The sequence below is a fragment of the Danio rerio genome, chromosome 4 (genome assembly GCF_052040795.2).
Source record: "Danio rerio strain M-AB ecotype USA chromosome 4, GRCz13ab, whole genome shotgun sequence".
Taxonomy (NCBI): Eukaryota; Metazoa; Chordata; class Actinopteri; order Cypriniformes; family Danionidae; genus Danio; species Danio rerio.
In genome coordinates this window covers 58,696,709-58,710,086 of record NC_141024.2, presented here as the reverse complement: position 1 = coordinate 58,710,086, position 13,378 = coordinate 58,696,709, and the positions used below count along the sequence as shown (strand labels likewise).

At 40.0% G+C, this 13,378-nt stretch overlaps 1 protein-coding gene across 4 annotated transcripts in view; it reads right to left on the bottom strand.

Annotated features, from left to right (window-relative positions):
• The window catches only part of si:dkey-11n14.1, a 42,796-nt gene extending 29,574 nt beyond the window's left edge, over nt 1-13,222 (bottom strand). The window contains exons 1-4 of one of the 4 annotated variants that reach the window (XM_087245668.2): nt 13,131-13,222; nt 11,842-11,953; nt 11,178-11,276; nt 9,131-9,215 (exon numbers count right to left, since the gene is read on the bottom strand). In XM_087245668.2, the coding sequence (XP_087101794.1) occupies nt 9,131-9,215; nt 11,178-11,276; nt 11,842-11,885 (228 nt within the window). In that variant the 5' untranslated portion in view covers nt 11,886-11,953; nt 13,131-13,222. Of the gene's footprint in view, nt 1-9,130; nt 9,216-9,734; nt 9,935-11,177; nt 11,277-11,841; nt 11,954-13,130 lie in introns of those variants that run through there. The other 3 variants (XM_088649626.1, NM_001445050.1, XM_087245670.2) reach the window with 3 other exon arrangements.
• Between the last annotated feature and the right edge of the window lie 156 nt (nt 13,223-13,378).

Here is a 13,378-nt window from a genome sequence, read left to right as displayed (position 1 = left end):
GGCTGAGAGATTACTGTTATTACACTGTACTGTATCTACACTAAGGTAGTGTAATTAAATTACAGTATATTTCATTAAACTGATACACGCTGTATTTAATTAAAGCGTAGTGCAAATATAAATACCACTGACACAATAAAGAGGTTCTTTTAGGTAAAGAAAGAGTCAGGGTTATCGTTAGATTTTTTTTACTGTCTCAAACTCAAAGCAAATATCTGTATCTTGGTTTCTCAGTGTCTCACTGCATTTAAGACAAATGGAAAACTTTTCTTGTAAAACAGGTAGACACAGGTAAATGTTATTTGAACTTGATCTACTTTCTTACTTGGCTGCAGATGTCAGTGGACCTTGCCCCCCTCACCACAACTACTTTATATGAAGTTCACAATGTAGTCTAATCATCCTGGCTTTTAAATTATTATCAAATGTGTATAATGAGTAATGAGAAAAATCCTATAATGTACGATAATTTCAGAATTTTATGGTATTTAAAATTAATTTCATTGTAATCTTATGGCTTCAATACTTATTGATCTAGCTGCATCTTTTCTCTACTGTCTCTGAGGAGAACGTGGAGTTAGATACATTTCCTATCTCATGTAACATCTTTTCAGCCAATCAACGTGGAGAATGGCTCTCTCACAACTTAAAGGCGCAGTAGGTGATCTGCCAGAATGCTAGCATTAGCACAATAGCTTAGAAATGTTACAACCCTCTGCTGCTGTCCAAAGCCACGTATCCTTGAAGGTGCAGTAGCTAATCTTCCACAATGCTAACATCTTAGCATCAATTTCTGAATCACAGTCCCTCCCCTGCCGTCCAGAGGCACGCCTCCTGAAACAGTTGACAGCAAAAAAACCCTCTCTCATGTGTTAGAAGCGACTAACGTTAGTGCTTGACTTGTCCGGCGGCATGCAGGAATTGCACATTACTAAGCCAAACTGACATGCTATTTCAGAGCAAATATTTAGAGTTGCATGGTAAACAATTTAGGGAGAGACTAGGTGGAGTAGCGGTATTTACTTGTGTTTTGTTGTAAAACTAATTAAAATCTTGTCAGGTTTTTTGTGTTTTCTCTGTCTCCCTCTTGTGTATTGTCAATTGTATGCAGTTTCACCTGTTATCAATTCTCTTGTTTCCCCGTCCCCATTGCTCTCACCTGTTCTCCCTGATTATTTGGCTATTTAGACTCCCCTTCTCCCTCATTCTGTGCTTGTTAATTGTTTCTGTGTCCAAGAGCAACGTGTGTTACCGGTTCTCTCTGTTCAAGAAATCTATGCATTTTGTTCTTCATCTCGTCTAGTCCTGTATTGCCTCTCTTTCCACTTGTTATCCGATCATCTATGCTCTGGCTCACTTCTGCTCTGCCCACAGTCCATGCTCGAGTGAGGTCTCATCATCTTCTCGGCTCCCTGAGGTCTGTTCCTACATTACAACTGTTTAACCAAGAGGGTCTTTTCGTTTGACCAGTACTTCATCGCCCAGAGGAGGGTCGATTTCTGACTGCCTGTGTTCTCTATGAAATTATTGAATGACTTTTTTCCTACTGCCAATGAGAGCAGAGTTTTTGATTTACTTCTGTTAAATAAATCTCCTTGAACTTCTCCCTTGCGCTTGGGTCTCCTTTATATCCTGACAGAATTAACAAGTCAGTTCATGGACCCAGCGAGGGAGTCTCCAATCCTCTCTGCGGTCGAACATTAAGGAGCGATGTTGGGCAGACATGCCGAAGAACTCAGCGCTGCGAGACACACTGTTGAAAGCCTGGCCGCTCAGAAAGCTGACCTCTCCAAACAAGTTCACACACTACGTCACGATCCGGGTTTCCCACAGCCGGCCCGCTTTCTGTCGGAGCCGAGGGTCAATAATCTGTCCAGTTATGCGGGTGAGCCAACACAGTGTCGTGCTTTTCTCACCCAATGTGAGGTTGTGTTTTCCCTGCAGCCCTATACGTATGCTGAGGATCGATCCCGTGTCGCATGCATTATCTCTCTCCTGTCGGGCAGAGTGAGGGACTGGGGAACCTCTTTGTGGGAAGCAGAGTCGGAGATTTGTACTCACTTTGACACCTTTAAAGAAGAGATGCTAAAGGTCTTTGATCGTTTGGTCAATGTTCGTGAAGCATCACGCTTTCTCTCCACTCTCCCCCAGGGCCACCGCCCCGTCACCGATTATGCGATTGAGTTTCGCACCCACTCCACTACCTTTCTGCCCGCTTCCTGGACTGGATGGGCTTAGCGCTGTGTTAAAGGATGAACTCTATGCTCACGATCTTCCCGCCGACTTGGACTCCCTGATTGAACTCTCTATCCGGATGGACAAGCGTTTGGCGCTGCGTAGACGCGCTCGCTCTCTACACACTTACGTCAGAGGGATTTCTCCAGCGCAGGACTCTAAACCCTCGAGAGGCGCGTATCCTCCCCCGTTCCCATGGAGGAGGGAGGGGTTCACTTGTCTCCCTCCGAGAGACAACGTTGCATTCATTCGGGATTGTGTCTGTACTGCGAAGATTCTGGACATTGTTGCTCCGTGTGCCCAGTAAAAGCCAACACTCACCAGTGAATTGGGACCTCATGGCGAGCGCTTCTACACAGTCCCCTAACACCTGTACTACAACTTTGTTACCTGTCACACTTTGCCGAGAGGGGTCCTCTGTTTCCTGCTCTGCGCTGCTGGATTCCGGCGCTGAGGAGAGTTTCATTGATGAGTCTTTTGCTGCTAAACATAAAGTACCACTCCAGCCACTTAGGGACACGCCCACTGTGTATGCGCTTGATGGCAGTGTCTTATCTAAAGTGCTTCATTCCACCACCTTGGTGAGTTTACATGTTTCTGGCAACCATCAAGAGACTTTAACCTTTTTTGTTTTTTGTTCTCCCTCAACACCCATAGATTTGGGCCATTCTTGGCTAGTTAAACATAATCCTCAAATAGACTGGATTAAGGGATCTATTGTCTTATGGAGTCTGTCTTGTCATACAAATTGTCTTGTATCTGCTGTGTCTCCAGTCTCCTTTTCCTCTGTGTTACAGGAGGAATCTGCGAGCGGTCTTCAGTAAGTCCCGGGCCGGGGCACTTTCTCCTCACAGACCATATGACTGCAGTATTGATCTACTTCCAGGTACCACTCCCCCTCGGGGGCGTCTCTTCGCCTTATCCGCACCAGAGAGGGAGGCGCTCATTAAATATTTATCTGAGTCTTTAGCCGCTGGTACTATAGTTCCGTCATCCTCTCCAGCCAGTGCTGGTTGCTTTTTTGTCAAAAAGAAAGATGGCTCTTTACGCCCATGCATTGACTACCATGGGCTTAACGAGATCACTATTAAGAATAAGTACCCATTACCGCTTATGTCGACTGCCTTTGATATCCTTCAAGAGGCTCGCATTTTCATCAAATTAGACTTGCGCAATGCTTATCACCTTGTGCGAATTAAGGCTGGAGATGAGTGGAAATCTGCGTTTAATACACCCTTCGGCCACTTTGAATACCAGGTCCTTCCCTTTGGGCTGGTAAACGCTCCCGCTGTATTTCAGGCACTCATTAACGACGTACTATGTGATATGCTCTATCGTTTTGTCTTCGTCTATTTAGATGACATCCTCATTTTTTTCACCAGATTTACCTACTCACATCCAGCATGTACGCCGTGTGCTCTAACGTCTGTTCGAGAACCGTCTTTTTTGTCAAGACAGAGAAATGCGATTTTCATACTAGCTCTGTACCATTTCTCAGGTATATTAACTCGGCTAAGGGCGTTAGTATGGACCCCGCCAAGCTTCGCGGCGTTACCGAATGGCCCATTCCTGAGTCTCGCGTCGCTCTCCAGTGTTTCTTGGGATTTTCTAACTTTTATCGTTGCTTTATCCGTAACTTTAGCCAGATTGCTGCTCCTCTCATGGCACTAACATCGGCTAAATCTTGTTATGAATGGTCAGATTCTGCATAACAAGCGTTCGACCGTCTCAAAAGGATGTTCGCATCCGCTCCTATTCTTATCACCCCTGATCCCGAAAGACAAATCATAGTTGAGGTTGACGCTTCAAATGTGGGTGTAGGCCGTACTTTCCCAACGCTCCGCGGAAGATAACAAGGTTCACCCGTGCGATTTCTTTTCGCATCGTTTCACTCCAGCTGAACGTAACTATGATGTCGATAACCGAAAATTTCTCCCCATCTGTCTCGCTCTCGGTGCATGGCGTCTCTGGCTTAAGGGTGCCTCTATCTTGTTTATCGTATGAATGGACCACGGCAACCTTGAATATATTCGATCTGTCAAAAGGCTTAACGCACGTCAAGCTCTTTAGGCACTGTTTTTCAATCTATTTAATTTCGCGATTTCTTATCGCCCGGGTACCAAGAATATCAAACCTGACGCACTCTCCCATCAATTTTCGGTGTTAGAGAATAAACCTTCCCCCGAACCTGTCCTACCTGTTGATAAGGTATTAGGGGCCGTGTCCTGGGGTATCGAGAACTCTGTTAAAAGAGCGCTCACTCGCACCCAAGCTCCCAGTAACTGTCCTTCTGGTAAACTCTTCGTTGCCAGACCTTTACGCGCAGCTTTCCTCCGTTGGGGACACACTTCCAAATTAACGGCACATCCTGGCATTAGGAGGACGTTAGCCATTATCTGTTAACATTTCTGGTGACCCGCTATGATTCAGGACGTTCAACGCTTTGTCAAATCATCCCACGTTTGCGCACAGAACAATTCCAGTAATTCCGCACCTGCCGGATTATTGCGACCTCTTCCCGTCCCATCTCGTCCCTGGTCACATATCGCGCTTGACTTCATAACGGGGCTTCCCCCGTCTAAAGGCAATACCGTTATTCTTACTGTAGTTGATCCCTTTTCTAAAGCGGCCCACTTTATCCCGTTGCCCAAACTTCCATCCGCCCGTGAAACAGCGCAAGCTATCATTAACAACGTTTTCAGAATTCACGGGCTACCTGTTGACATCCTATCCGACCGCGGTTCACATTTCACATCACAATTCTGGAGAGAGTTTTGCAAACAGCTTGGGGCCTCTGTTAGTCTATCTTCAGGTTATCATCATCAGACTAATGGTCAGACTGAACGAGCTAACCAAGATCTAGGCCGATTACTTCGATGTCCTACCGTGCGTAACCCCTCTTCATGGTGTGAACAATTGCCATGGGCTGAGTACGCTCATAATTCATTACCAACCTCGTCTACCGGTTTATCACCATTTTCGTGTTGTCTCGGTTATCAACCGTCTCTTTTCCCTACTCAGGAATTAGAGACCGCTGTTCCTTCAGTTCAAGCGTTTATTCAATGCTGTAGACGCACTTGGGAAAGTACGGTGTCTGCACTTCGCCGCTCCGGTGAACGTATTCGACGCTCTGCCAATCGCCGCTGCACTCATGCTCCTCGTTACGTCTGTGGGCAAAAGGTTTGGCTTTCCACTCGTAACCTTCCTCTCAAATCCCCTTCTCGTAAATTGGTACCTCGCTTTATCGGTCCGTTCACTATCGATAAGATCATTAATCCAGCACCTATCCGACTTAAATTACCATCCTATTTGCAACGTTTCCACCCGGTCTTTCATGTATCTTGTATCAAACCTGTTTTCCACACTTCCTTTAGTTCCCCTCCCTCCCCTTCTCCCCCTATTGTCCATAGATAGTTCCTACATTACAACTGTTTAACCAAAAGGGTCTTTTCGTTTGACCAGACCTTAATTGCCCAGAGGAGGGTCGATTTCTGACTGCCTGTGTTTTCTATGATATTATTGAATGACTTTTTTCCTACTGCCAATGAGAGCAGAGTTTTTAATTTACTTCTGTTAAATAAATCCCCTTGAACTCCCTTGCGCTTGGGTCTCCTTTATGTCCTGACAAATCTACATTATTGATGCTGTAAAAGGACCTTATGAAACTAAAAATAGTCTTATCAATAGGAAGATTTTAGTGGCTGAACAACACTTCTGTGAAGATATAACCTATTTGTAACAACAACACCCAACGTTACGTCAGCTTTGCGTGAAGCTAAAATAGTATTAAAACAAAACATTAACTGTCTAAGATAAATCCCTCAGCCATGGTGTCATCCTTTCTCCAGCGTGCAAAGGTAACTCCAATATTGATTCAGGTTTTTAAAAAGTTTTGATTCAGCATTTTGCCGATCCTGCATGCGCCCGCACGTGCTCTCTTTCTCGTGAACGCGCAGCACGTCTATGCACAAACAGCGGTCGGCAGAGCTGCTTGCAAATGGCTGCGCAGTTGTTCAATACTGAATTTGCTAATAGACAGTTTGACCTACTTATCAGAATTATGAGAGATGTTGGCCCGACTCTATTTAATTTGATGAACATTTTTTAGTTTTGTGCTTAAAAATATAAAAATACATGTACATACATTTAGATCATTTACTTTAATCATTACTATTGGAATGTGAAGAGACTTTCAACCAGCACAACAACAAATGTTTCTGAAGACAGTCACCTACTGCACCTTTAAGTCATGAACAAGCGACTGTGCACTGATTAGATAATACTAGATCATGTCATTCACCACTTAGAAAACTCTGTGGAAACACGCACTTTATCAAACGTAGTTGTTGACAGGCCAGCGGGTACAGGAATTATATTTCCCCAAAACGGTCACAGGCTGTCACTGTTCAAAAATGAACAATTGTGTGAATATAAATCAAATGTTGTCGTTGTTTTAAACTGCATGACGTCATTGCCCTCCAGCGTGCAAAAGTAATTCCTATTTTGATTCAGGGTTTAGAAAAGTTTTGATTCTGCATTTTTGGCAGAAGTCCTTTCAGAAACAATCTTTCTTTTCATGCATTCAAGGCCAAGTTCAGGTTGATGCAGAGCTTGCAGGATGACGTTTCTCTGTCAGCGGTAGATCCGTGCTTCACGTTTATGCGCGAGTGATCTGTCTATGTATCTGTCTGCCTAAAGAGGCTGCGCAAAAATTCTAATTTAAATTTATTGACACACAGTTTGACATACCTGTCGTAATTGAGTTATTTGTTGATCCGACAATATTTAATTGAATGAACTTTTTTTTTTGCCTTCATCCAGAATATAAAAATACAAATAAATTAATTTAGATCATTTATTTTAATCAGTACTTTTGGACTGTGAAGTGACTTTAACAGCACAAAAAAAATAAAAATTCTGAAGACAATCACCTACTGGACCTTTACCATTCCTGATGCGCGTGGCTGTGCTTAGATCAGTAGTTTTTCAGGTTAAGGTTGATCTTTTAGAGTTTGCCTTAATGTTCTTGTTTTTCCATATTCAAATGTGTCATGTGAACACGTTTTTCTAAAATTAATCTTATCAAAACAAAGCATGCACACACCTCAGAGTGTGTTTAAAATTCGGGAGGGTGCACTGCTTTCAAGCCAACCAGCAGTATTTTGTGGACCTATCATGACCTATCTTGCGGATCTTGGATATAATTTGTACTGCAAAATGAATCACTCAACATCTGGCAACACGAAGGTAGGTATTTGATGACAGCGACTCAGATGTGGAGATTGAACCTTCACACTAAAGTACGCATAGTTTTTTACATTATTTTTTTTACGTATTGCGGTAATTTGCATGTTGTGTCAAAACGCTGTGTCTAGATAATAGTATACTCTCTGTTTGACTCGAATATAATAAATATCCTCCAAATACAATAATTTTAAGGCTCTGTTCTGATACTTTGACATTTCCAATCTGGCAACACTGGCTGACATTTCTTTTTAGCTTCCCGCCACCCTCCCAATTGCTCATTTTTCTTTAAAAGAGGATGTATACACAGCAAAATCATCTGATTAAAACTTTCTCAGCTTAGTGTTTTTGGTCCAACTCTAAACTGAGTTAAAGATAAGCTACAGTCACACTGGACTTTTCTCCCCATAGACTTCCACTCACACGCAGGCGAATGCGTCGGACCGGAAATGCAAGCTCGTGCAACAAGTTTCGCAGTTCCCAAAGCTTAGGGAACTCTAACCTGCAAAGATCAAAACATGACCTCTCTCGACAGAAATTTAAAATTTGGAGCAATCGCTCCCTTTTTAAAATGTCTAATTATCTCGTTTAATCCCGCCTCTTTATGACAGAATTTCGCAAGCTCAAACTCTAGTGTGATTGCAGCATTAAGTGGAGTGGTGAAAAGGGGCGGGATTAAACAAGATGATTAGACATTAAAAAAAGCAAGCAATTGTTCAATGATTTAAATTTCCATCCAGAGAGGTCATGTTTTGATCCTCGATTGGTCTTATGCAGTCAAGTGATGCGATTTCACAGGTCATAGTTCACCAAGATTGAACTTTGCACCGCAGCGACCTGCGAAACCTAAAGCATGACCCTGCGTTTCCGGTCTGACACAACTGCGTGAGTATGAATGGTTGTCTATGGGGAGAAAAGTCAAGGGTGACTGCAGCTTTACTCAGCCATAGAGGTAATGTTAATGAAACAATAAAGTGATTAATTAAGTGATGAATGAGCACTGACGACAAACACCTGCTGTGAATCACAGAAGAGAAACACAAAACTACAACTGACTTCCAACAGCAGCTTCACATATTAGTAACCTAACCTGTTTAGAAAACGTTCAGAATTTTTTTCTATCAGATGTCCACAAAAGTCCATATGAGACTTATTGAGAATAACATGTTTTAGTTATTTATGTTTTGTAATAAAACAGCAACAAAACAACTTTTTTTATATGTCACCATTGTGGAGAACTTTGGTTGGGCTCTTTGTATCGATTTCTAATGTTAGATTTTCTTTACTTGCTTTGGCAGGTATAAAGAAAAGAAATATGATTAAATGAGTAAGATTAGCTTTAAATAAGATTAAATAATCTTGTATTGATTTTTACTGTTGATAAGTTTAACTTTGCACTATTACATTTGAATGGTGGTTACCAATCAAGAGACAAAATGATGTGCTATAAGAGAACTCAGCTGTAGTTTTAATACATTTTAAAACTCATTGAACATTGATCACTTTAAAGACACAAACATCAATCAGCATATGTATTGCAACTGAGATTCCCTGAGAGTTTTTGGTGAGATAAAGTTCTCAAAAGTCTTGAGAAAATATATTATCTGTTTCATATAGTTATTTTAGTGACCTATATTTCAGTTGTTCCTACCTGGAAGATCCTCGGGAGATCCTTTGTAAAACCTTTGTGGCTTCTGTGAGTCTTGTCTCCTGAATATGGTAATTCATATTCAACACTGTTAACAAATAAAACTACTGTAATACATTTTGAGGCAAACACACACACACACACACACACACACACACACACACACACACACACACACACACACACACATTCATAGAAATGTTTGGTTTACTTTTAAGCTTGACATTTTCACAATGTACTTTATAAAATATATGTATTTAATATGTATTTAGATACATTTACATTATAGTTATAAACATTATCAAAACATTTTATTTTCCACAAGTGAGTAAATTATTACAGAATTTAAATGTATGTGAATGATCTTTTTATTGACATGAAAATATTAAAAAAGTACATTATTTACTAAAATTTACTCTGAATAAGGTGTCTGTAAATGTCTTAATGTATAACCAAATTCCTTGAGTCATTTGATTCAATCAAAAATTCGAACAACTGATTCATTCAGAAATGTCTCTCTTTACTGAATTGTTGATTCACAGTAATATATTCTAAACAGTCAAAATGGAATAGACAATAGGGATAATTTATAGTCAATTAGCAAGACCTCAAACTACTTAGTTCCTATGCTTTCTGGCTGCTGCTTTGGTCACTTTTGGTTGGCAGTGCATTCACTCTAGTGGTAGCATGAGACGGAGTCTACAACCCACAAGTGGCATTTAGGCGCTACCAGAAGACACCCCAGTACATCAGGAGATGTGGAGGAGGCTGTAGAAGGGGCAATAATCTTGCAGCAGGATTACTACCTCCACCTTTGTGCAAGAAGGAACCAGAGGAGCACCGTCAGAGCCCTGCAACCATGAGGGTGGTATGAGGGCCTGCTGTTGTTCACATATCATATGAAAAGCACTTTTCATAATACAGATGCTTTATACTCATAAATAATTGTGTATAAATGTTCATTACTAACCTTTCTAATCATAATTTGATTATGACTGCAGATCAATTATCTGTATTGTGTATCAACGATGTATTCATGTGTGAAATAGCCTACTGTAATGTCTGCAATTGTATAAAATAATTCAATAAATATATATGAACGCATACAGTCCCTTACAGTCTCCATATGTTACCAATTACAAAAAAAAAAAAAACGTAATTGAAACTGCAATTCATCAACTCACCTTTGGGGGCTGGCTCCAGGAAGTGCAGATGTTAAAAACAAGTTTACAGCCTGATACAAAATTAGATTTTGGTACATATAGCTAATATAACCCTTCATGACAGCTGTGAGGTGGGCAAGTTTTTTTTTTTATTATTCATCCATTTTATTTATATAAAGTTATATTAAGTCTGCATAATTAAGGGCGTGGCCACTTGAGTGACAGCTAGGCATGCTGTGTGCACCTAATTGTGCTTACAAACCATTCACATGGCCTTTATTTCCCTGGTGAGTGACATTATATACTTATATACTATATCTATGAATGTATTTGTTTTATTTAGGATAAATTGTGATTTATAACTTTCTTTAGACCTGTAATGCACTCCAGAATCTGACAGATCGATTAGCTGTAGGCTCTAGAACAGTCATATAAAACGTCATACAGTGTTATGCCTGGATTTCATCAATAGACTTGCATTCACTAACACAGACTATATTTGAAGTATTTGGTTAATGGGGGAAATTACGGGAGTGTTGGCAGGTATGGTTGCAAACTAATATTTTCTTATTAGATGATTTTGTTTTGTATAATCTTGCAAACACTTGTTTGTAGAGCAAGTAGTTTGACAGTTTTCTGCTCACCATGGCATTTTATCAGATGCTTTATTTAAAGTTACATACAGTAAGTACATGTTTTATGCAATTGTCCTTATCAGGAGTATGAATAAATACATTCAGAAGAATTCAAGTCTGAAAAATATATAACAGCGTCCTCATGTTTCTTTTTATCTGTGTGTTTAAAGTATTTTTTAAGTATAATAAAATTGTCCTGATGAATGCTGTAAAATAGTCCATGTGTGAGCATTAATGTAAAACACAAATTACCTTCGAGCAGATGATGGTGATTTCTCACTGAACTTTGGTGGTTCATCTTTTGACCAGTCACTCTTCAGAGACACAGAGCTGGATGATCCTGATCTCACACTGAACACACAAACACACCAGAGGAATAAACTGCAGGACAAACTTCAGCTTAATTTAACTCACCACAAACTAAATGTTGGCTGAAAGTCTGGCTGATCCAAAGAAAAATTGTTCACCACAGAAAAAAGTAAGAAAACCAAACATTAATTTGTATATACAGAAAATAATATAGTCTCCAAATCTGAGAGACAAAAATATTTCTAAAATTCTCTCACTGAACTTTACACCGTAAGTTTAACATATTTGTATTGATTTTATAAAAAGTTCTTGTTAATCTTTATTGTATCTCCTCTATAAGCACAAGCTTAAACTGTTCTCTGTTCAGATTTAATTCTGATGTTGTACAGGACTTTAAACACCACATTTATACATATTTAGCTCTTGTAAATATGACACCAGATCAAGTTGTTCGCAACCTAGAGCGATCTAAACACTTCCTGAAGTTGTAAACTGATGCTTTGTTCATTTTCTGATCAGGCCATAGCAACACAAATAAGTGCATTGTTGTTGGTCTTTGTTTTTCAGAGAAAGTGTTGAAATAATGGTGTAAAAACAGAGTCAATACCTGTATTTCTCTGAGAGAGAGTCCTTTACTCGCTCCTCTGCCATACTGCAGCTAAAACACCAATGCAGACATTAGCAGAGCTTTGAGGAAACAATCAGCCGCTGACCATCATCTGGAGATGACAATATACTGAGATGAAGAACAGCACACTTTATAGCAATCAATGCTCACTTCACTAACAACACCGCACTGAAACAGACCACATGATGAGGGAGACAAGAAACCAAGATTCAGTCGTTTCACACTATTCACAGCATTCCACATGCAGATGTAAATATACTCTACTGGAGATATATAGATAATTCTTATCATTAATGCAGTTGGTGTAACCCTGGATCCGACACCCCAACCATTTTTTGTTTACATTTAAAAAATAAAATATGATTTATGCATATTATATAGAGTTTCTAAATGTTCAAAGGTTCAAAGATCCAAGGTCCAATGTTGTAAGATAAAGAAAAAAACAACACTGCTCATAAATAAATTTAAGGGTTAAAGATTCATAGTCCACCATATAGAAGTACACTGCAGTGTGAGTGTGAGGCAGAAGCTCAGAGACTCAAACACAGCATTGGGTTTTCTCGTTAAAAGAACCAAAAAATCCTTTCATACCTTAAATACTAAACTTAGACAAACAATCATTTATTCAAGATAATAAAAGCTCCACAAAGCCCTTTGTCTGGTCTTATGTTAACCTAAAGACCAATGTCAATGACCAAAAAATGAATCCTTGACAAAGATCTTAAAGTCAAAACTCACATCAATGAAAAACAATTCTCATAATACAAGTGACAACTGTGACATTGAGACTGCTTGACCAATCACACTGAAATATTCAAAGTTATGCCCAACATGACTAGTTAGAAGTCATAAATTATTCAGATATAAAAACTATATAAAAACATGGAATCTTGAGCCACCTCTTAATGACCCAGGCCATATACAGTGCAGGGCAACGGGGGCCCAGTACAGGTCAAGGGTCATTTGAGCAGATGATTTCTGGAGTTCATTAGAAGGTTTGCTGTTTTGTTGCATGGCAGTTCTCATGATCTTATATCATAGAGAGATTTAACCACTCTTACAAGGATTTGACATTTTTTAATGTACTGAAAAACATCCGTTCAGTGTTTAAGGAACCCATCCACGAGTTTGAGTTTAACTATGTATTATTTAACTTAATCATGTAATCTTAGCTTCAGGATCAGACAGGCATTTAAATCACACTTACACATCTAAAATCCCTTCATCATCTCCACAAATAAGTGTAATGGTAGAGGTATTAAACTTACATGCAGAAGTACAGACGCTCTTGTGCAGCAGGAACGCAAGTGGCGCTGACAATATCTGCAGTTTCTCTGAAATACAAGTTGGTTAATGAATTATTTCAAGGAGGACATAAGGTTTATTGCTGGGTATAAAGTTCAACAGCTCACAATGCATAAACTGTCTTATCATATGAGCTGCGTGTTTGGCCTGATCAGTTACAGGCATTCAGATAAACCACAGCATCAAGCAGAGCTGTTACCCTTCGGCTGGG